This window comes from Gracilinanus agilis, chromosome 5 (assembly GCF_016433145.1).
Source record: "Gracilinanus agilis isolate LMUSP501 chromosome 5, AgileGrace, whole genome shotgun sequence".
NCBI lineage: Eukaryota > Metazoa > Chordata > Mammalia > Didelphimorphia > Didelphidae > Gracilinanus > Gracilinanus agilis.
Window position 1 is genome coordinate 212,147,104 of NC_058134.1, and position 23,724 is coordinate 212,170,827.

Consider the following 23,724-nt stretch of genomic DNA (forward strand, 5'->3'; position numbering starts at 1 on the left):
TTGGAAATTATTACCTTTCATACCATTCTCTAAATGCTCATGAAATTTGTAGTAGAAACATTAAGGGAAATTAGGGATTAGAGATAGCTCAGTGTTTTTTAGCAAAACAAATTTCCTGTGTCTCTAACTTGCAAAGAAAATTGTAGTTTATGCAGAATTTTTTTTTTCCATTCAAGATGTTACTTTTAAAGTCCTAACTGGCATTCTTCCTATTATTGTATGGTTGTTTCAGGCAAATCTTTTTATTCATTTACTTTCAATCTGAAAATCAATTGAAAGAACAAGGTTGATTTCTCTACTTAAAGGCTACTTTAATCCTTCAATAGCATAAAATTCAGAAATGCATAGTGAAAATATTTCTAAAATATTTTTATATATTTCCAGTTTTAAAACAGTACCAATTCATATCTTTTTCTTGAGACGAATAATACAGTTTGAGTTAAAAGTCTGGGTGTGATGGTGGTAATGGAGAATTTTTCAATATTCCAACTCATAAATTCAGAAGTGAGCACAATATAAACTGATAGATTATATTATACATTTATGTGCATATGTAAAACACATACTGATTTTGCATGTGTAAAGCATATACTTTTTTGTAAATGAGTGAACTTTTTAGAAGTAAATAAACATTTTTTTAAAAATTAAGAAAAGATACCTCTCATTAAAGAAAGTCATAAATCTCTATACATCAAAGAGATTTCCACTTGTGGAAAGGAAGTCTGTATGTACATTTTATTTTTTCTAAGGTAATTTTTTTGAGGAAATTCTTAAAGACAATTTTTAAAATTCATCTGCAATCACATTTGTCTAGTGGAGTGTTTCTATAAACCTTGGATGATCTTGAATGATATTACTGAGAGCTAACATATTTTGTAAAAAGCTAGATTAACGTATCGAATATTCAGCACTCTATTTTCTTTCTCCTTTTCTCAAGCTCTTCCTCTGAGATTATGTCTATATTTTCTTAATAGCAGGGGGAAGTAGATTGCTGGCCTCTGCCTTGCCCAGATTTAGAGTGTGAATTCAGCATGGTTCCAGAGAATGAATGCTGTCCACTCTGTGTCACTGACCCTTGCCAGGCTGATACCATACGCAATAACATTATGAAGACTTGCCTGGATGAAATGCATGTGGTTCGTTTCACTGGATCTTCTTGGATTAAGCATGGTACTGAGTGCACCCTCTGCCAATGCAAGGTAAGGAACATTAAATTCAAACTATGAATTTGTTTTCAGGAGATGTTAATTTGTTTATTCTGGACATTGCAAAGTCAATTTTTCCAATCAATATCCTAAGCAAAGACAATTCATTTTATCATTATTAGTTTTTCCTATCAAAAGTGAAAGATTTTTAATAAAAGAAATCTCCACACAACAGAAACCACCTACCAAAATCTTGCAAGTTTGAGCTTGATGCTATGCTATTTCTAAAAATAAAAAACACAAAAACACACATATGAAAAAATTCCTGGATTTTTTCATAGCAAAAGACATTCTGGTTATTGGCCATTTGACCATTCACCAATTTACAAATTTGTATTTTGATTCCTTCATGTGATCTGAGGAGTAAATCAGCTGAATATAATAGATATTGAAAAATTAAAACAGACATCTTGGTAAGTAATAATTAAATGTACTTCGCAAACTTTACACAAATATGATTGATATTATCGTCAGTCACATTAAAGTTGAAAGAATTCTTGTTTACTGTATTTTATCTGTAACTAATCTAAGTTTTCTCTTCTCTCTTCTTGAAAGAGAATATAGAAGTATATTATTTTATTTAGTATCAAATTAATACTTATATTTCTATCAAAGAACAAAGAGCATATAGATAATGAAAGTCGAATATAGCCTACTAAAACAACAATTTCTATAAGAAAAATAAAGTCAACTCTTTTAACATATAACTATGGGATCTATCTCAAATCTAAATAATAGTCCTTTATAAAATAATTTTAAAGAAGATATAGCAACATATTGTAACTTTCCCAGTTAGGAAATTCAATAAACTAAATTTAATAATCATTTCTTTAAAAATGTACTATATTCAGCACATTTTGCTAATTAAGCATTTCCATTACTTTCTTAGTTTTCAAGTGCTTGTAGCAACAGGAATTTGTCAGGTGCATTTCTTCAATAAAAGTCTAATGGAAATTTTAAACAGATAACAAGAATAAAAATTGTAACATGTTCAAAGGACTTAAGAGTTTATTTCTCCATCTGAAGAAGCTGCAGAATCTACTTGGGGGAGAGTTGTAATATATGTAATAGAAGCTTCCTAGAAACCATAAGTAAATATTCAGTAACTAGCTCCTGTTGGCTAACCATGTGGTGAAGAGGAGTCACCTTAATGGTATGTGGAAACATTCAAAAAGGACTTTCTTCTTCCTTTTGACCACAATTTTCACTTCAGTGCTTTTGGTGATCTTGATGACTACATTGTCCAAAGCACCCAGAGAGAGAGAAAAAGCTGCAAGAAGAGAGACGTTGGTGCCTTCTCCCTTCTAAGGCTATGTGGCCCAGTGAAAGGACCCCAGTGTTTGTTTGTTTTTTCTATTTTAGGTGAAGGAGATTGGAGCCAATGACCTTTGTGAGTTTTAAAAAGTCAGGAGGCTATTCTGCTGTGCCAGCATTGCAGAAGCTGGGTTTTGCAGTCAGTGAAGCATAGATGCCCCCAGGAGAACTTCAGGGGTACCTTCAGGACTTAGTGGTAGTTGAGAAAAGGACTCATCCAACAGTGATGCCACCTTTGGACATGAACTTGGTGGGACCATTTGCTATGTAGGAACTGAGAGTTAAGAGTGACTTACTAGAGTCTGGGCAAATGAGTCTCACTACATTAGTCACTACACTTTTATCATCATCTCAGCACAACATTTTTAGTAATTAATTTGACCATCAATTAAAGGTTTTAGAGTAAAGAACAGGTTTTTCTGCACTCTCATAATGCCTTATCAAATTTCAAAGAAGTTAAGAATGTACACATGGCATTTTCTTGAGTGTACATTTAATATGTATACACTTAATTGTGTAGACTTTTATACTTTGATTGTGGTAGCAAAGAGAGTATTCCTGTGAAGAGTAAATAGCCAAATAAAATTCAGTTTTGGTAGATTCTTAATATATGATTGAATTATCTTTTGCTACAATGATTTCTTGAAAATAAATTAAATATATTTTAATATGTTGAAAACTTATAGTATTTATTTCCAAGCTTAGGAAACTGTTCTATAGGAAGAATATATTAGTAATTAAGAGGGAAATAATATTTTTCATTGATACAAGAGCTCTGATTCTCTGAAAACACTTTTTAATGTACCCACTACCCCCTCTTCTGTAATATATACAGGGTTTTTAAAAATATTTTTCTCATAATATCCCAAACCTGTGTACTTAAAAAAAAACTGATTATCTGTACAACGTAATCCTTGAATTCTGAGTTCTTGAACTTGAATTTTGAGTTATGGGGATAGAAATGAAAGGGATTATGGATTGGAAAGATTTTTGTTGATGAATAGCTTCCAATTAGTTAACTTTCCATTTTGAAAAGGTTCCTTAAAGTTTTGTTATACAAATAAACACCTAACACAGGGGTTTGCAGATCCTTCCTTTATAATTTCTATAACTTTATGGATATAATGCCTCCAGAAAGAACTAGAGCTATACAGATAAAAATGCTCGCTTTTTTTAGTGACTATCCTCAAAAGTCATGCTTTTTTTCAGTCTGAAGAACACTTAAGAATGGGGCAGTTAAAGGAACTTTGTCAAAAACCCTAACTCTAAACCTTAAATGGGAATCTCTTTTTTAAAATGTACTTTAATGGCAATTTGTATGGGCATATCTTCTGTTACACTATTCTTTTTTAAAGCAAAAACAAAAGCTAAAAAATCAGATGTTTGCCCCCAGAAGTTATCCTTATCAAAATAGGACATGTATAAGTAATTTGACAAATAGCCAATGGGAAGATTTTTTTAAAGATTTTTTGAGGAAGTTCTAAGACAAAGTGTCAAGAAGTTATTCTTCCAGGAAAAAAAAAACCAAAAACAAAATTTCTAACAATCTTCCATAGTACTTTCATTCTAGTCATATTGGCATGTTTGCCAAATATCCAAATAACCAAAGTTAATTGCCTGTTCTTGATATTTCTAGTATTGGGGGCATTTGAGAGGTAACATGAAAATACTACTCATATAGCCACCAATGCCACACTGCTCCTTAGCATTCAGAAATTTGGAATGTATTTAGTAATAAAATAATCTTGTACATATATATACTGAAAATAAAGACTTGTCACTACTTTTGAGTGTGTACCAAATAGATGTTGTACCCTATTGACTGGGGTATATTGGAGCGATCTAGTGTCTGCTCCCAAGAGCCAATTTAAAAATTTTCATAATAATCACTGCACCTCAGAAATCAACAAACAGTAAAAATCTGGGCTTTATTTATTGTTCTGTAGACTTAAGAATGTGATGAGGAAAATGTTAATAATCCCACTTAAACTTAAAAGTATGTCACATGAACATTTTTTAAAAATCTGGTTGTTAAGTACTTATCAGCATACACCTGACTTTTCTAACATTAGGATTATTCTAGTATATTTTATGAAACTTAAACATCTACAAATTTAAATTCTGCATTTGGTTTGATTTTTAATTTTAAGGGACTTAAGGGAAGATGGTGCCATGTGAGGACCTAGAAGAAATTCAGAACACTTTAGACATCTTGGAAAATGCATCAGAAAAACAACGATAAACAAAACCAAAGGAAAACATACATAATTACCTCTGTCTTGTTCAACACTACACAGAAAGACTGCCAGAATTCTGTAGAAGAGATGAATGGAGAGAGGGAAGAGTAGGTAGAAGGCAAAGTGCTCAAGTATCACAGATTCAAGGCAAGAAATAGGGTCATACCAGTGCCCAGAACAGACAGCTATCCCTCAGTAGCTTTCAAGCTACCCCACTTGAACCAAAACAGGTGACAGGGATAGACCAACACCCAAATAATGCCATATCTTGACAGCAACCACCCTCCCCCTCCCCAAATACAACAGGAGACAGAAACAGAGGAATAGAGAATAGTTAAGAACAAAATATAGATGCTGTTGCATTCAGGCAACACAATGCATAAATCTAGGTAGCAAAATTACTAGATGCTTAGCAAGGTAGCCAAAGTCACAGGGACTGACCAATACCTAGGTACTGCAATACCTGGATCCAGACTAGGCAGAATTTAGGCATCCCTAGCCCCTGGACAGTTCATGCCTAAGCCACAGAAGGAGCAACAGCACGAGAAAGAACCAAAGAAGCACCTAGGAAGCAAGATTGGATGTAGAGAATATACTACCAGTACAGTCAACATCTGATTGTGACTTATTAGGCTCATAACAAGGAACAGTCAAAGTCAGATTTAGAACTGTGTAAGGAGAATGAGACAGAGAAAAAGGCAAAACCAAAAACCAAACTGAGCCACCTTGAGACTGAGCAAAAACCCATTCCTATATACATGGGGCCTAATCTTAACTAACATATCTAGTACCTGGAAGAACCTGTCCATACTTTCCACAAATATGGAATAAAACAGAATCTGACCCTAAAACAAAGGTATGACCCAGAAACTGAGCATGAAGATGAGTAAAAAGAAGAAAATTCTGAACCAAAGTGGCAAACATATTAAAAGGGAACACAAGTCCAAGTAAAGATCCAGTAGAAAAAGAATCTCCTGGGACAAGACTTAAAAGAATAACTAAAAAAAGAAACAATATACAAAATGCCATTTTAAAGGAACTGACAGCCAGAGAGGAAAGAATGGCAAAGAGAAGTAAAAGATTAGAATAGATAGCAATTAATCTTATACAAAATTTAAATTCCCTAAAAATTAGAATGGGGCAAATGGAAGGCAATAGCTCCACAAAAAGAGAAATACTAAAACAAAAGCTAAAGGAGAAAAAAATTAAATACATACTTTTAAAAACAACTGACCTAGAAATAGGATCAAGGAGAAATCATCTAGAAATTATTTCATTATTTGAAAATGAAGAAGGAAAACAAAAATCTTAATGACCACATTTTGAGAAATCATGAATAAAAATTGCCAAGATCTATTCAAACTTGAGGGCACAATGCAACTAGAAAGATTCTACCCTCTCCTGAAAGTAATTCCAAAATGAAAACTCCCAGGAGTATCCGTCAAAATCCAATCCTCCCATATCAAATTTCAAAATACTACAATCAACAAAGTCAAGTCAAATCAATTAGTATTAAGCATCTACTATGCACTGAGCACTTTGCTAAGCCCTGGGAGTCTCAAGGAGGCTTCAGTATACTGGAGAAGACAATATGCAAACAACTATATACAAACAAGATATATGTGGGATAAACAAAGGGTGATCTAAGAGGGAAGACACCAAAATTAAGGAGGACTGTGTAAGGCTACTTGTAGAAGGTGGGGAGACTTTAGCTGAGTCTTGAAGAAAGCTACTGAAGCAGGGAGATAGAATTGGGAAGGGAGAGAGTTCCAGCTATGGGTAACAGCCAGGGAAAATGTATTCATTTGGGAAATAGAATATCATGTGTGATGAACAGCATGGAGGCATTTTAGGTGAATCAATTTAATAGGCAAGTAGAGGATGGATGAGAGTAAAAAGAGAAGAGACTTGAGACATGGAAACTAATTAGATTTCTACTACAAAAGTCTGGGTGGGAGCTAATGAAGTCCTGCAACAGGGTGATGACAGTGTCAGAAGAGAGAGTTGTTCCCATGAAGGGAGAAATGACAAGATTTAACAATAGACTCCACATGAGAAGTGAAAGAGGATGAAGTATCTAGAATGATGCTTAACTTATTAGCCAGGGTGACTCTGATGATGAATAACAGTAGGGATGTTATAAAGAGGAAAGGGTTTGGGGAAAAGATAATGAATTCTGTTTTGTACATGTTAAATTTACATTATCTGTGACACATAGCTCAAGTTATCTAATAGTCAATTGGAAATATGAGACTGCAGGTCAGCAGAGAGTTAAGGACTGGGAAAGTAGAACTATAAGTCATCTGCATAGAGATGATGATTAAAGTCATGGCTGCTAATGAGATCACTCAGAAAAATAATATCAAGAGAAGAGAAGAGTACCCAAGATATAGAACCTTGAGGGACCTCCAAAGTAAACTGGAGTGACATGGAATTGGTCAGAAAGATAGGAAGAGAACCAAATAATTTTGTCACAAAAACAATAGGTAGAAGAGAATATCAAGAAGAAGAAGAAGTGCTGCAGAAATGGGAAAAAGCTATTGGTTTTTGCAATTCAGAATTGTTGGTAATAGTAGAGAACAGATTCAGAAAACAGACTGTGTAAAGTTAAGAAGACAATGAGAGGAAAGAAAGTGGAGGCATTGATTGTAGACCACCTTCTTAAGGAGTTTAACCACCAAAGGAAGGAGATATATGAAAAGATAACTAATGGGGAAGGATGACTCAAGACTTTTTTTTGGCAATGAGGGAGACGTTGGCATGTTTGTATGGAGTAGGAGAGCAACTAAGAAACAGAGAATGATTGAATATTAGTGAGAGAAGAGAGAGAAGAGGTGATATAGAAAACCCACTGGAGAAGATAAGAGGGAAAGGGATCTTTCCTTGAACTTACTTGAACACATAAATGGGATTTGTCTCATAAAAGGGCCACCTTTTCATGTGAAAGAATTCAAGTACAAGAAAACAAAGAATTCAAGTACAAGAAAACAAGAATTCAAGTACCCAGGGATTACAGTCAGGATCATACAAGATTTAGCAGTTACCACTTTGAAGAAGAGAAGAAATTGGGATATGATATTCCAAAAGGCAACAACAACAACAACAATAACAACGATAAAGACAGACCACCAAGAATAAGATATCTGGGAAATCCAGTAAAGGGAGAAAAAATAGACATTTAATAAAATGGAAGACTTCCAAACATTCCCTAGGAAAAGACCAGAACTTGGAATATAAATTTTAAAATGCAAACATGAGTCAAGAAAAAAATAGAAAGGAAATACATTCGATCCATTAGAAGGGGAGACAAGACAATAAAATGTTTACATTCTAATAACAAAAGCAACTTTTTATTTCTCAAAGTCCTAATGTCTTCCAGGGTCTTAGAGAATGTTAAAATAAAAGGTCCTGGGAATAGTTTTGTTCTGTTTTAATATTCCTAGTAGAGAGAAAAATGAGGAGAAAATGGAATATATTAGGGAGGAAATGAGGAGGAAGGGGAGGACACATTATTTTACATGAAATGGAGGAAGGGGTAAAGGTTATACTAATTACATGAACCTCATTTTTGTCTGTACCAAAGAAGGTTTGAACACACACACACACAGACACAAACTCTCTCTCTCTCTGCTTCTCTCTCTCTGTTTCTTTTTCTCTGTTTCTCTCTCACACACAGCTATGTGCACACTCACATACACAAACACAAAGATTTTTGTATGAAAAATAAATCAATAGGAAAATAGGTGGTAGCATGAAGGAAAGAGATTTTAAGATGGAGGGCATGATAGATGAGGTAAGAGTAATAAGAGATAAAAATCCCTACATCAGATGATATTGAATTAAGAGTTTAAAAAGAAAGAAAAAATATTAAAAATTTTTAATCTTTTGATTGAAGATGGGATTAAAGGAAAAGAAAAGGAGCAATAGAACTGAAACAGATCCCTAAATGATAGATTTTAAGTGTAAAGCAAACTCCTCTTTTGCCACATTCTTCTTTACAAATAGAGGAAAGAAAGGAAAACTCTAAGAGGACAAGATGAGGGAAAATACATAATTAAAAACATAACCTGGGTACATTTGGTTTGAAATCACCCATAAAATGGAAAACATTTTAGAGTCTAACAAAATGACTTATTATGTGTGCTTCTCTCTCTCACATTCTCTCTCTCTCTCTCTCTCTCTCTCTCTCTCTCTCTCTCTCTCTCTCTTGATGTCTCCCCTCTCTCTTTCTGTCCATCTCCATCTTTTATTCTCCCTCCATGTATGTGTGCATATGCATATATAGTAGAGTTTATTATATGCATAGGAAAATATAAATTTAATCCTACAACCCTTTCCCCAATGTTTTGTTCCCCTTCAATTCATTATTTACACAAGCTGGGAATGAGAATTTGGTTTGAGATAAGACAATTATGAATATCTTTACATGATTGCAATCTTATATTTAACACCTCCTTTACTTATCTATGCCTTAAACATTTGTCTCTCAGCCAAGAATTTTTGTTTTAATTTTACCTTATTGATGCTTCTTTACTTATCCCAGAAGCTTATTGCATTACATATCACAGAAATTGCCAATGAAGTGATTTAACCAAAGACTTTTTCTGATGTAGGAAAAGTATTTTTTGGAAAAAGATAAACACATTTGATTTAGTCCCTAGATGAACTAACGTTCCTGACTATATCAGTTTTATCTGTGACTCCCTATGTCCATAAACTTGATTACAAATGGTTACAAAACTTTTATAACTGTTATTTATAATTAAAATAATATCTATGCTACTGGGGAATTGTGTCATAATAACAATTATGGTTATTATTAATTTGTGATTGAAACATGCTATATACTCTATTTAAGTTTCATTTTATAAGCAGAAATGAGTAATCAGTGTGAGGTATGATTAGAACCATTTCATAGTAATTCTTTCTAACCCCAAAAAGTACAGAGAACTATTTGCTATCCCTAACCAAACATGGTTAGGTAAATTTATTACTTAAATTTATTTAAATGTAATTTTAAAAGAATTTCTAATAAAATCCTTTATTAGGAGTTTTCATTTACCAAGGTGAGAGACCTATAGAATTCAGGGTCAAAAATGTTTTGCTTTTTAATATTGCTTTAAGACCATTCAAACGTTTAGTCCTATTTTCTCTAGTTAGGTTCAAACAGGATTCTATGATGCTTTTAAGTGACCTGGATGAAAATGGATCTCACATTTCCCTTTTTTCCAAGACCTTAATTCTCTCCTCCCATCCAAGCTTTTAAAAAAATTAATTAATTAATTAAGAATATTTTTCCATGGTTCCATGATTCATGTTCTCTCCCTCCTCTCTTCCCCACCCCCTCTTGGAGCTAACAAGCACTTCCACTGGGTTATAGATGTATCATTGTTCAAAATCTATCTCCATATTATTCATATTTGCAATAGAATGTTCTAAATGTAGTTTTTAAACAAAATAAACTCCTGAGATTACAGTAATGCAGAATGAAGTCACTTCATTTTTCTTCCATTCACAGGAGTGATTTATAGGTAGTTTGATTTTCTAAGTTTTCTTTTTTTTTCTATTCTAATTATCTTATTATGTAGAAATTAAAATTTGTTAGTACCAAATGAGCAAACATTGTCTTAAAATTGAAAAGATTAGATCCAGGTATATGCTGAGTGGTAAAAGAAGCCAATAAAGAGTCACCAATTTGGACATTATGATAGAAATTAGACTATAATTTAGATTTTAAAAATGTCAAAATTTTGTGCATTTTAAATAAAATAATTTGCTAGTGACTTTAACAAATTAATATCATTCTTTCCCCCCTTCTACCAGAACGGTCATATCTGTTGTACAGTGGATCTACAGTGCCTTCAAGAACTATGAAGTTACCATCTGTCTCTCACAAGAGGTTTCTGGCTAAAGACTTTTACTCCACAAAAAAAGCCCCAAAACTCATAGTCAAAACCAAAATTGTACCAGCTCTATGTGATCAACATGCAGATCTATTTTAAGCTTTTAATTATAGAATTTATAGAGCTTGGGGAAACCATAGAAGGAAAAATCAGTTGATTAAATAAGAATGCACTTCTATTTTGTTTCTGACTTGACTATATGGGAATGAATGCATAGTGAAATCAAAATCACTGGAAGCAGACACTGAACCTGTTTGATGTTTGAAAGCAACTTTTTCATTTGATTCAGAAAATTAGAGCTTATATTATCTTCACATATTGCTTGGGGTCTTCACTGTAACTTTTTTAGTCAGTGAATGGAAAAATATTTTTACAAGCAAGATAAAGGACTTATGATGTTTTATGTATAAATACATGCTCAGAAAAACAAAACCTAAAACAAGTTATTGAAATATATATAGGCATGGATGCTTAATGTTTTCTGATGGGAAAATCATCTCTATTTGCTTTTTTTCATGCATTTAATAGTACTTGATCAAATTGTTGTGCAAAATTTAAATAAATATCTCTTACCTTCTGTATCTATGACTCTGAATATATTTCACCCTTAAAAGTGATTATATCTTCTGATTCTCCTAATTTCATTTTTACTTTTCTCACAGATGGATCAACCCTCATTTATGTTTTCCTATCAGGCTGACCTACTTGGGAGCATTTCTTCCTTGAAAGGAGGTCCTATACCAAATGATGGGGGGAGGGTGAGAAAGTAGGGGGCAGAAGTTTTATTATGTCATATCCATTAAAATCCCTAGAGAATGTGTCTTGGACTCCTTTAGCTTTAAAACTGTATATCCCTATTTTTATCTAGGATGATAAGGAAAAACCCCAATTTGTTATAAGAAATATATGCTTTGCTGGGATGATACAACTCCTAACTAACGCTTCATGACTATTGAGGAATCTTCCATTCATTCCATTCAGTGCTTTCCATTGGACTTGTCTCCTATTGCACAGAATTGCTCATCCTTAGACTTCCTACAACCTGGGAAAGAGGCCCTCCTCTCAACAACAATAAAACACAGCAAAATCGCTTGGAAGCCTGAAATGGACCTTGAGATCCCGTTGCTTCTTTTTGTTGTTCCCTCAATATAGTTTAGCAGCTAAAAATGTGAAGAAATGAATCTTTCTAGCAATGGTAGTTAGTTGAGTTCAAGAGTTTAAGATGTAAGCATCTAAACTCATTTTTGCAACAAAATACTTCTTAGGGGACAAAATGAGCTCTGCTACAATTATCTTCTAGGTAGCTGCAAAGGACTAAAGGCAGCCAGGACTGGCTGGCCAGGAGAGCTAGACCTTGTGAATTGGCCATATGGTACAGGTCTAAAGTGAATGCAAAATTATCAATCCAGCTATCCCAGAGATGGTCTTTATTTTGGAGGAAGAGCAAAATGAGGCCATTTGGGATATATTATGATTCCTGTATCTGTTAATATCCTAAGTTATTTGTGCTTTTTACATTTTTATGGTGGAGGAAATAAACCACTAACTTGATACTCACATTGTATATTGAGTATTTTTTTCTATAGGGAAACATTTCCCATATTTGGGGGAAACACTAGATCCAAGTCATGTCTAAACTTTCTGTCAGCAATTTTCCTGAAATTATTCAATGATGAAAGTAGACCCAAGGGTCAATAATGATTCATTTGGTGGCTTCAAAATCCCAGGATTGGACCAGATTTTGTGTGAGTCCAGAGCCTGACACCTTAGAATGGGCTGTGCCTCAATCCCAAAACCTGATGTCATGGATATACTATTAAAAAGCAGGCTAATAATTTATTAAAGAATTTATTTAAAAAGGGATGTAAAAACAACATTGAAATCAACAAAGATGACAAATGCAAGCTATGAAAAGTTAAATAACATATTTAAAATATCCTTTCTTAGTGCTAGAGGAACAAAGTAGCATAATCAAAGATTATGACATTTAATAAACCTATTCTTTTAATATATGTACTATTTGCCGACCCAAAATTCAGTTTACTGTGTAGATTCTGTAGATTCCTCTTAAACTGTTTCTGTGTTCCTTTTTTCTTTTTAATTTACATTTTTTATATTTATTATTTACATGATATATTGGAATTTAGGCCACAGAAGAAAATATTTGTTAATTTCATTTTTTCTCTTAATCATTGTTATTTTGGAAGATTTGGGGGATTTTATAAATTAATTTTAATTTTCAATTTCCAATTTTTCTTTCCCAGAAGCAAATTTTATTTGTTAATATTTACTTATATAGAACAGACTAACAAAGGATTGAGAAGCAGATTTTTATTCCCTGGATAACATTCTATTTATTTATTTGTTTGTTTTATTTGTATTTAGAATATTTTTCCATGATTCCATGATTCTTTCCCTCCCCTCCCCTATGGCCCTCCCCCCATAGCCAACAAGCAATTCCACTGGGTTTTATATATGTCATCAATCAAGACCTATTTCCATATTATTAATATTTGCACTAGGGTGATCGTTTAGACTGATATAATAATATAAATTAGTAGTTTAATTAAAGCCATGCTGATAGAGGTAAAATCATTAGACCACGCGCCTGTAAGGATTCACATTGCCTCAGCCATAACCCCGCACCTCGTAGCTAAGAGAGAGCCACTTCCTCCTCACCCAGGAGATTTAACCCCTCTCTTACATCATCATACTTCCTGTTTGCCATGAGGAATCATGGGAAATGTAGTTTCAAAGTCTCTCACATGTCCATAGGAAATATATAACATACTTTTAAATGGCATCTTCCCAATTCCAAATATACATAGGACACCTGACCTGAGCCATAAGCTACATAACAATTTAACTGTTCATTAATGGGAAAATCTCTCTTGCTTTGAGATGCCAGAGTAGTATTCTGCTGGTTGGGGACAGGTTGAATGTTATTTAAGTTAGATGTGTCTTCTGACTAGTACAAAGAGCCGAGCTAGACATAAAGAGCTACTTTGTTCTTAAGGGGATCATAGATCTTAAGCTAAGCATAAGTTAGGATGACTACCCTAGTGTTTATATTAGTTTATATTATATTAGAGATATACTCCCCAACCTTTGTGGTTCTTATAATAACCCAACCTGACTGTTCAATATATATCATGTCTGTGATGAATGATAACATTCACTACAAATAGGTATATGCAATGGGAATCTAGTTCACTTGACCAAATGTCCAGGAAGATGAAAAACTTCTCTTGCCCATTCCTCAAGGCTTTGTCAACCAAAAAAATTGGTTTTAAGCCTCATGTTGTCAAAGTCTTCCATTCTCTAAAGCAGTGATGAGCAAACTATGGCCCATGGGCCAGATGCAGGCGGGGAGGGAGGGCCTGAAATGTTCTATTTGGCTGTGGGGCATTATTCCTAATCTGATAAATACAATGAGTAGGATATAATACAATGAAACTTTGAAAGAGTTGCTTTAGAAACAGACTGACAGATGAGCATTTCCTTTCCTTTATCATTTTTAATCGTAACACCTAACTCCCAGAAATCATGTCTATAACAAATCAAATCAACACCATCTTAGAAAGAGAAGGTTCTCCAGTGGAGTGGTTTCTGGGATCCCATATCGGAAAGATTTATCTTATTAGAATGGATCCTTTTTGGACATGTACCCAGATGACTTTCTCCAATATTTCCTTTCTCCTTTCCTAGAACAGTTTCTTTGGCATTGAGGTTGTGCTGCTTTAGAGACTTCATACACCCTGAAGGACTGACTCAGGCTGGGCTGAAAGCCTCAGTCTTCTGATGTAGTCACCAACTACTTAGGGTACTAATACCAGATGACACAGGAAAATTTATTTTTAATGTGGCAATTCTATTTAGTAATAGAAATTTCCTGTGTACTACCTATCTTGTTCAAAGGACCATCTTGCATCACCCAACCTATAATTGGAAACTTTGGACAAAGAATAATTCTATGACACTGTTCAGTAAATAGAGTCCAGTAAGAAGTAAGCAATGACTTTTTTATTATTTTATTTTTTCTTAATATTTTATTTTTTAGAAAAATTTTCCATGGTTATATGATTCTTATTTTTACTTTCCCCTTCACCCCCTTTCACACACCCCCATATCCAATGAACATTTCCACTGGTTTTAACATGTGTGTTCAATCAAGACTTATTTACATATTATTGATAGTTGCATTGTTTAGTGTCTACATCCCCAACCATGCCCACATCAACCCATGTGTTCAAGCAGTTGTTTTTCTTCTGTGTTTCCACTCCTGCAGTTCTTCCTCTGAATGTAGTGTTCTTTTCCATAAATCCCTCAGAATTTTCCTGGGTCACTGCATTGCTGCCAGTACAGAAGTCCATTACATTTGATTTCACCACAGTGTATCAGTCTCTGTCTTCTGGCTCTGCTCCTTTCACTCTGCATCAGTTCCTGGAGGTCTTTCCAGTTCACATGGAATTCCTCCAGTTTATTATTCCTTTGAGCACAATAGTATTCCACCACCAACATATACCACAATTTGTTCAGCCATTCCCCAATTCAAGGGCATCCCTTCGTTTTACAGTTTTTTGCCACCACAAAAAGCACAGCTATAAATATTTTCGTACAAGTCTTTTTATCTATGATCTCTTTGGGGTACAAACCCAGCAATGCTATGGCTGGATCAAAGAGAAGGCAGTCTTTTAGAGCTCTTTGGGCATAGTTCCAAATTGCCATCCAGAATGGTTGGATCAGTTCACAACTCCACCAGCAATGCATTAATGTCTCAATTTGGCCACATCTCCTCCAACATTCATTACTCTCCCATTCTAACATTTTAGCCAATCTGCTAGGTGTGAGGTGGTACCTCAGAGTTGTTTTGATTTGCATTTCTCTAATTATTAGAGATTTAGAACACTTTCATGTGCTTATTGATAGTTTGGATTTCTTTATCTGAAAATTGCCTATTCATGTCCCTTGCCCATTTATCAATTAAGGAATAGCTTGATTTTTTTATACAATTGATTTAGCTCCTTGTGAATTTGAGTAATTAGACCTCAGTCAGAATTTTTTGTTATAAAGATTTTTTCCCAGTTTGTTGTTTCCCTTCTGATTTTGGTTGCATTGTTTTTGTTTGTACAAAACCTTTTTAATTTAATATAATCAAAATTATTTATTTTACATTTTGTAATTTTTTCTAACTCTTGCTTGGTTTTAAAATTTTCCCTTTCCCATAGATCTGACAGTTATGCTATTCTATGTTCACCTAATTTTCTTATAGTTTCCTTCTTTATATTCAAGTCATTCATCTACTCTGAATTTATCTTGGTATAGGGTGTGAGATATTGATTTAAACCTAATCTCTCCCATATTGTTTTCCAATTTTCCCAACAGTTTTTGTCAAATAGTGGATTTTTGTCCCCAAAATTGGGCTCTTTGGGTTTATCATGGACAGTCTTGCTGACATCACTTACCCCAAGTCTATTCCACTGATCTTCTCTTCTGTCTCTTAGCCATTACCATAACGGTTTTTTTTAAACCCTTGTACTTCGGCTTATTGTCTCATAGGTGGAAGAGTGGTAAGGGTGGGCAATGGGGGTCAAGTGACTTGCCCAGGGTCACACAGTTGGGAAGTGGCTGAGACCGGGTTTAAACCTAGGACCTCCTGTCTCTAGGCCTGACTCTCACTCCACTGAGCTACTCAGCTGCCCCTACCATAACATTTTGATGACCACTGCTTTATAGTAAAGTTTAATATCTGGTACTGCTAGGCCCCCTTCCTTCACATTTTTTTTCATTATTTCCTCTGATATTCTTGACCTTTTGTTCTTCCAAATGAACTTTGTTATAGTTTTTTCTAATTCAGTAAAAAAGTTTTTTGGTAGTTTGATAGGTATGGCACTAAATAGGTAAATTAATTTGGGTAGAATGGTCATTTTTATTATGTTAGCTTGTACTACCCATGAGCAATCAATGTTTTTCCATTTGTTTAGATCTAGTTTTAATTGTTTGGAAAGTGTTTTGTAGTTGTTTTCATATAATTCCTGTGTTTGTTTTGGTAGATAGATTCCCAAGTATTTTATATTGTCTAGGGTGATTTTAAATGGTGTTTCTCTTTCTACCTCTTGCTGCTATGATGCGTTTTGATGGGAGCTATTTCCTCCCCTTTATAGTGTGGAAGTGCCCAAATCCCATGTACCTTCGATACTGCTCCCTATTGTGGGGTCCCTTCTTTCATCTGGATTTGTTACTTTGTCCTTTGGAGGTACTTTATATCTATTGGTAAGGAGAGAGAGTCTCTACTCTGCCACCATCTTAACCCAGAAGTCCCCAAAGGTCTCAAGCAATGACTTTTCAAAAGTGATAGAGGGAGTGGCTACTTTAGAGAACTTAGAACTCCAGAAACTTAATAGATGCTTGGTGCATTGGTGTACACTGGTGTAAGGTACTTTTCTTGGTGCCTGTCAGAGGCTCCACTTAGCCTATTTTTTAGGGACAGGGATCTCCAGAAACATGAGTCTTGCAGAATCACAAGGGGCCCAAGAGGAAAGAGTTCTGATCAGCATACTTAAAATTTTTTAGGTTTGTAATCTGTTCTGGGTCCCCTTGAAAGAACTTTTCATGTGATTTGCTAGTTGGGGACAATCAGTATACCCATGTATGAGTCCGATGAATCCAATGAGTTTCTGGGCTTCCTTGTTAGATTGAGGGGCAAGCGAGTCCAAAAGCTCACTAAGTCATAGAGATTCTTATCTCCTCCTAGATGAGACTTTTTATGCCCTTATGTGATCAAGTTGTTTTAAGAGAGTCAGGGGTCAATCAAATAATAAGTAAGCTTTGTTGTCTTTTAGGAAAAACTAATTTCTATTTTGAGGAAATGAGAAGAGTGAGGAGATCCCAGTTTTATTATCCTAGAGGGGAAAGGAAATAAGGCTAAAACTTCTAAGGTTAACAAGAGAATGGAAATTCATTAAAAAATGAGAGCAAAAGCAGATAAGTCAGCAAAGAAGATAAAAACATTAGAAGAGAAGATGACTACTAAAACATCCAGAAGATTATAAAGTTAAGTAAAAATTGTGAGGTGGGGAAATTAAACAATCATTTGATAGAAGGCAGAACTTTATGGATTACTAAGATATCATGATATTCCAGAATGGTTCAAGAGAAATCAGAATTATAAGCAAACAAGTTAGAACAGTGCAAATGAAAGAATTTATAGCTTGTACAGCAGAAGTAATTAGCAGAATTTAACATTTTGAATTTACAATGGGGAGACTCCAAAATGTGAAAAGAGAACAACAGATTTGGAAGATAAATATCTTGAAAAAGACAAACTGGAATAATGAAAGCAAAAAGCAATAATAATGAAAGAATATATGATCTATATACAAGCAAAATATACAAAACACCATCCAATTCCATTTATGAGAAAATTATCCAGAAATTAATAAGAAATTATCCAGTAAAAGAAATAAAATGTCTATTTATAGACTATTTTATATGAAAAAATAAGAAAAAGAATGACCACTTCTCGGATGCAGCAAAAGCAGATCTCAGAGGAAAAATTGCATTTCAATGAATACATAGAAAACAATTAAAAAGTAAAGATTAATAAATGTCATATGCAGTTAAAATAGAAAATCTACAAATAAAGCAATCCAATAAAAAGACAAAGGAGGAAATTTTGAAAATTAGGGGAGAAATAGATAAATTAGAAATCAAAATGCAAAATGAAAATCTGAGTCTTTGAAAAGATTAACAAAACTGACAAACCCTTGGTTAACCTGATTAAAGAGAAGAGAAAATAAAATCAAATTATTAACTGGAAAAATGAAAGAAACAAAAGGCATTATTACAATCAACCAATACAATTAAGCATCAGTAAAACTTACTTAAAAGAAATCGAGGGATATTTATGGAAATTTAAAGCACTCAAATTAGTAGATCATGAAATACAAATTTCAACAAAAAGAATGAAACTATCAGAGGTGGAGAAATAAAAAGTGATCCAGATGAATTTACAGTTAAATTCTATCAATACTTAAAGAACAATTAATACCTATGCTATAAAAGTTATTATCAAAAATTGAGACAGAAAACTACCAAATTTCATAACTATAATCTTAATACCTAATTGAAGGAAGAGGAAAACACATATAGAAAACAATATAATGATATAATCAATGAATTTAGATTTTAAAATTTATAAAGGTAGTCAGAAGACAATGTCAATATATCAAAAAATTAACTATGATTAGCTTGGACTTACTAATATTACAATAATAGTTAGTATAATCATAGTGATACCCAAAACATTTGTTTCTTTCTTTGCTACTATGAGAAATGAAAAGCAGAAATGTAGGAAAAGAGGAGAAAAATATTGTAACTTGCTAATGACATGATAACCCCAGAAAATCAAAGAAGAAACTAATTGAGAAAATTATTACTCTAGCAAATTACCAGGGTACAAATAAACACACAAAATCACCTGAATTTCTAAGAAGCAATAAACAAAAGTAAGGAAAGAAAAATAGAATGGGAAATAGTATTCAAAATAACTATAAAATTCTAAAAAAAATCCAGGAACCAATGTATTCTTTTGTTTTTAAACTCTTAACTTCTGTGTATTGGCTCCTAGGTGGAAGAGTGGTAAGGGTGGGCAATGGGGGTCAAGTGTCACACAGCTGGGAAGTGTCTGAAGCCAGATTTGATCCTAGGACCTCCCATCTCTAGGCCTGACTCTCAATCCACTGAGCTACCCAGCTGCCCCCCAACCAATGTATTCTTGAGTATATCATTTAAGGATATCTTTTAAGTGCTCATCTTAGGGCAGAATCAATATAATTTTGACATTGAATTTTTATTTTTTTAGAAAATTTTTCCATGGTTACATGATTCATGTTCTTATTCTCCCCTCCACTTGCCCCAAACCCCATCCCTGCCCCCGTACCTGATGCTCATTTTCCCTGGTTTTGACATGTGTCATCTATCAAGACCTATTTCCACATTATTGATAGCACTAGGATGGTAGTTTCGAGTCTACATCCCTAATCATGTCTGCCTCAACCCCTGTGTTCAAGCGGTTGTTTTTCTTCTTTTTCCACTCCTGCAGTTCTTCCTCTGAATGTGGGTAGCATCTTTTCCATAAATCTCTCAGAATTGTCCTGGGTCATTGCATTGCGGCCAGTACAGAAATCCATTACATTCTATTTTACCACAGTATATCAGTCTCTGTGTACAATGTTCTTCTGGCTCTTCTCCTTTCGCTCTACACCAATTCCTGGAGGTCTTTCCAGTTCACATGGAATTCCTCCAGTTTATTATTCCTTTGAGCACAATAGTATTACATCACCAGCAGATACCACAATTTGTTTAGCCATTCCCCAATTCAAGGGCATACCTTCATTTACCAGTTTTTAGCCGCCACAAAAAAGCGCAGCTATAAATATTTTCATATAAGTCTGTTTATCTATTATCTCTTTGGGGTACAACCCCAGCAATGGTATGGCTGGATCAAAGGGCAGGCATTCTTTTAGAGCCCTTTGAGCATAGTTCCAAATTGCCAGCCAGAATGGCTGGATCAGTTCACAACTCTACCAGCAATGCATTAATGTCCCAATTTTGCCACATCCCTTCCAGCATTCATTACTCTCCCCTTCTTTCATTTTAGCCAATCTGCTAGGTGTGAGGTGATACCTCAGAGTTGTTTTGACAGAGTCAATATCATTTTAAAAAATCATACTACCTAAATTCTTTCATAGAATAAAACTATCAATAAAAATACTAAGTAATCACTTGATAGTTTCTAGACAAAATGACTTCAAAATTCACGTCTAGAATCTCAAAGGAAATAATTTTTTAAAAATACATAAAGAAGGGGAGGCCAACCTCTGGACATAAAACTATGTTGTAATAATTAACAAAATTATTTGATACTGCTCAAAACAGAGCAGTAGTCAGAAAAACAAACTAGATGGAGTTGAATGAAAAACAATTGAATTTTTAAAATCTAGTGTTCAATATACTGAAGAGTATGACTTATTTGGGAAAGAACTCTGTCTTTGACAATAGCTGGTGGAAAAAAAACTAGAAAGCAGTTAAACATAAATTAGCTTTAGGTTGACATCACATATATTCTATAATGAGCTGGAATCAATATATGACTTATTGTCTTTGGCTATGCTTACTCTCAATTTATTTTTCTTATCTTTTTACTACAGCTACCATTTCTACCACTAGATCAACCAATATTGATGATACTAAGTATACTTAACTCCTGATTGTACTGGAAAGGCTTCTAATTTATCTTCATTACACACAATGTTTACTCTTGGACTATATAAATTCTATTTACTATATTAAGGAATTACTATGATTTCTTGAGTTTTTAATAGAAAATCATTTTATATCTTAACTGTTCTTTAAATGTTTAATAGATTTCACTTGGAATTTATCTGTTCTTAAAGTACCTTTCTTTGGGAGTTAACATGGTTTCTATTTATTTTTCTAATTTGAGTTTATTTAAATAATCTATACTTTTCTTAATTTGGATAGTCAATATTTGAAATAATTCATCTATTTTAAATCACAAGTTGTGATAGCATATAGTTGAGCAAAATAATATCTGAGAATTTCCTTTATTTCTTCTTTAATTGTTTTAAGTTATAGTTTTAAATTGTTAGGAGGAACAATATGACTTTCTTTTTTGTCTTGCTTTTTAATTAGTTTAGCTAACTGTCTATATCACTAGATTTTTGGAAATATAAAATCTATAATATATTAATCTTATTGATATCTTCTTTGATTTTCATAATTATTACTTTATTTTGTTGGAGGTTTTGACTTGTTTAAAATGCTTTCAATTGAATATTTATTTCTTTGGCTCTTATTTATTTTCAATTTTAGCTTATTAGCATATTATATTTAGCATTGATTTTTAAGTGTTAATATATTGTTGCATCATTGTCATTTTCTTTGAGGAAATTTTAAAATATTTTTATAGTTAATAATTAACTCACTCATTCTTTAGATATGCTATTTGATTTCCAAAAGTTTTTAAGTTCTTTCTATAATCTGAATTTCTAACTTTCCACATTTTTTTGGTCAACTTGTCACTGGACCCTGAACACAAGGGAAGCAGATTTTTATGTATTAAAAACAAATAAAATATGACCAATTAATTTAAAAAAAACAAGGCACAAACCAGCACACAAAATTAGGTAATCTGAATTCTAATTGGAGGAAAGATTAAAGACATTGAAATATTGGGAGGGGGAGAGCAAAAAAGTGTTATTCCCTGAAATAAAAAAAAGAGGTGTCTGGCTCCCTCCGCAAATGTGTATTTTCCATCAAAAGAACATAAAATTGACCAGTATCAGACCAGTTTTTCAATAAGACAATGACTTGCTTGAGATTGTAAGAAAATTATTTGCATCAATCTTCAGATCAGACTAGTTTCTGGGCAGCATAACCTAGATCTTTAGTTAAGGGGCTCTAAGCAATAGGTAGAAGTGGTCTAGATTCCCAGCCATGGTAGGTTCAAATAATACAATAAAGTTTTTTCACAAGGCAGAAACTAGATTAGACCCATAATTGAAGAGAAAGGAAATTGAACTAGACCCAAAATTTAGTCACAGTATGGAATCACTGTGTTTTACTCAGTCCCTACAATTCTCTCCCTCAGTATTGTAGTTTTTGCATTATTATATGCATATATGTTAAATATTAATAACGATTTGTTTCCTATGATGCTTTTTAGCATAATGTGACTTTCTTTGCTCATCATTTCACTTTCCTATATTGATTGTAGCTCTATATAAAATTATGGTGGTTACTTCAATTAAAGTATAATAGGTTTTCTGCCAGCCCCTCATTTTTACTATGAAAATTTATGTTTCAAGTGCATTTCTTGCAGACAACATATTGGCTTCTGTTTTCTAATCCATTTTGTTATCCTCTCTGTTTCATAGGTGACTTTGTGTAATTTACTTTATTTTTACTTATTTATTTGCCAATTCCATGTAATAACAAATTTCCACATTAGTTTTCTGAAGTTATATGATACAAATTGTCTCCCTCCCTCCTTTCTTCCCCCCTCCTGGAACTGGCAAGCAATTTGATCTGGGTTATACATTTATTACATATTGTGCCATTTGAAATTATTGTAAGCCCTGGAAGACTACGTCTCCCAGAACTCTCTCTGCTACAACTTCTGACAACTCCCACTTCCTTTGGGGGAAAGTATCAGGGAAAGTATAAAAGGGAAAGTTTGGCACCTTTTCTCTCTTGACCTTGGAGGCTGGCTGGGCTCTCTTTACCCTGAGACCCTGATCTCTCTCAGAGCCTTCCCCCCTTTCTTCCTACCTTCTAGTTTTCCCTAGACCTTCCCTTTCTTATTAAAATAAAACCTAGCTATTCAAACCCCAAAGTTACTCTCTGATCATTTATTTGAGCCCCAAAGGGCTCTGGTCAATTTCCCCTGCCCAGGCTGGGACCACTGCCTTCCTTTCCCTTCCTCTACCTTCCTCTCTCCTTTCTCCCATCCATCCTCCCTTCCTCGCTTCATTTTCGCCACACAATATGATTTACTTTAGCTAATTTTGTATTTCCTTAAGTGTGCTCATGCTTTTCTCCTTCTTTGCTGTTACCTGCCTTCTATAAAAGAGGGGGTATAAGAGAGAAAATTTGCCTGACATTTGTGACCTTTAAGTAAAATACCCATTAAAGCTTTTCTCCTTTCCTTACCCTAACCCTGATGCCACGATTTTATTCTTTCTTTCCTTTAATACCTCTTTAATTAGGCTTTATTTTGTATTCACTCATATCACCCGACATGGAGGCACCCACATGGGAGATTTGCTTCAGAAGGAGAACATTTTGGCTCTTCCTACTAGTCTCTTTTCATTGGCTAAATATCAAATTAGCTGAAGATGAGGATATGATTGAAGTGCTAATGTCTTTCTCTCCCTTCAAAGACCTGAAGAGAATTGGAAATGTCTTTTTTTTTCCTCAAAGCTATAATTCAGAAGACCATATCAACTTAAAAAATGATTATTTCAATAAATATAGAAAAAT

General features: G+C 33.8%; 1 protein-coding gene across 1 annotated transcript in view; it reads left to right on the plus strand.

The window, feature by feature from the left end:
- The window catches only part of NELL2 (neural EGFL like 2), a 127,553-nt gene extending 116,923 nt beyond the window's left edge, over window positions 1-10,630 (plus strand). Inside the window, exons 19-20 of the mRNA XM_044677797.1 lie at window positions 975-1,199; window positions 10,580-10,630. Of these exons, the coding sequence (XP_044533732.1) occupies window positions 975-1,199; window positions 10,580-10,630 (276 nt within the window). The remainder of the gene's footprint in view (window positions 1-974; window positions 1,200-10,579) is intronic.
- Window positions 10,631-23,724: the final 13,094 nt, after the last annotated feature.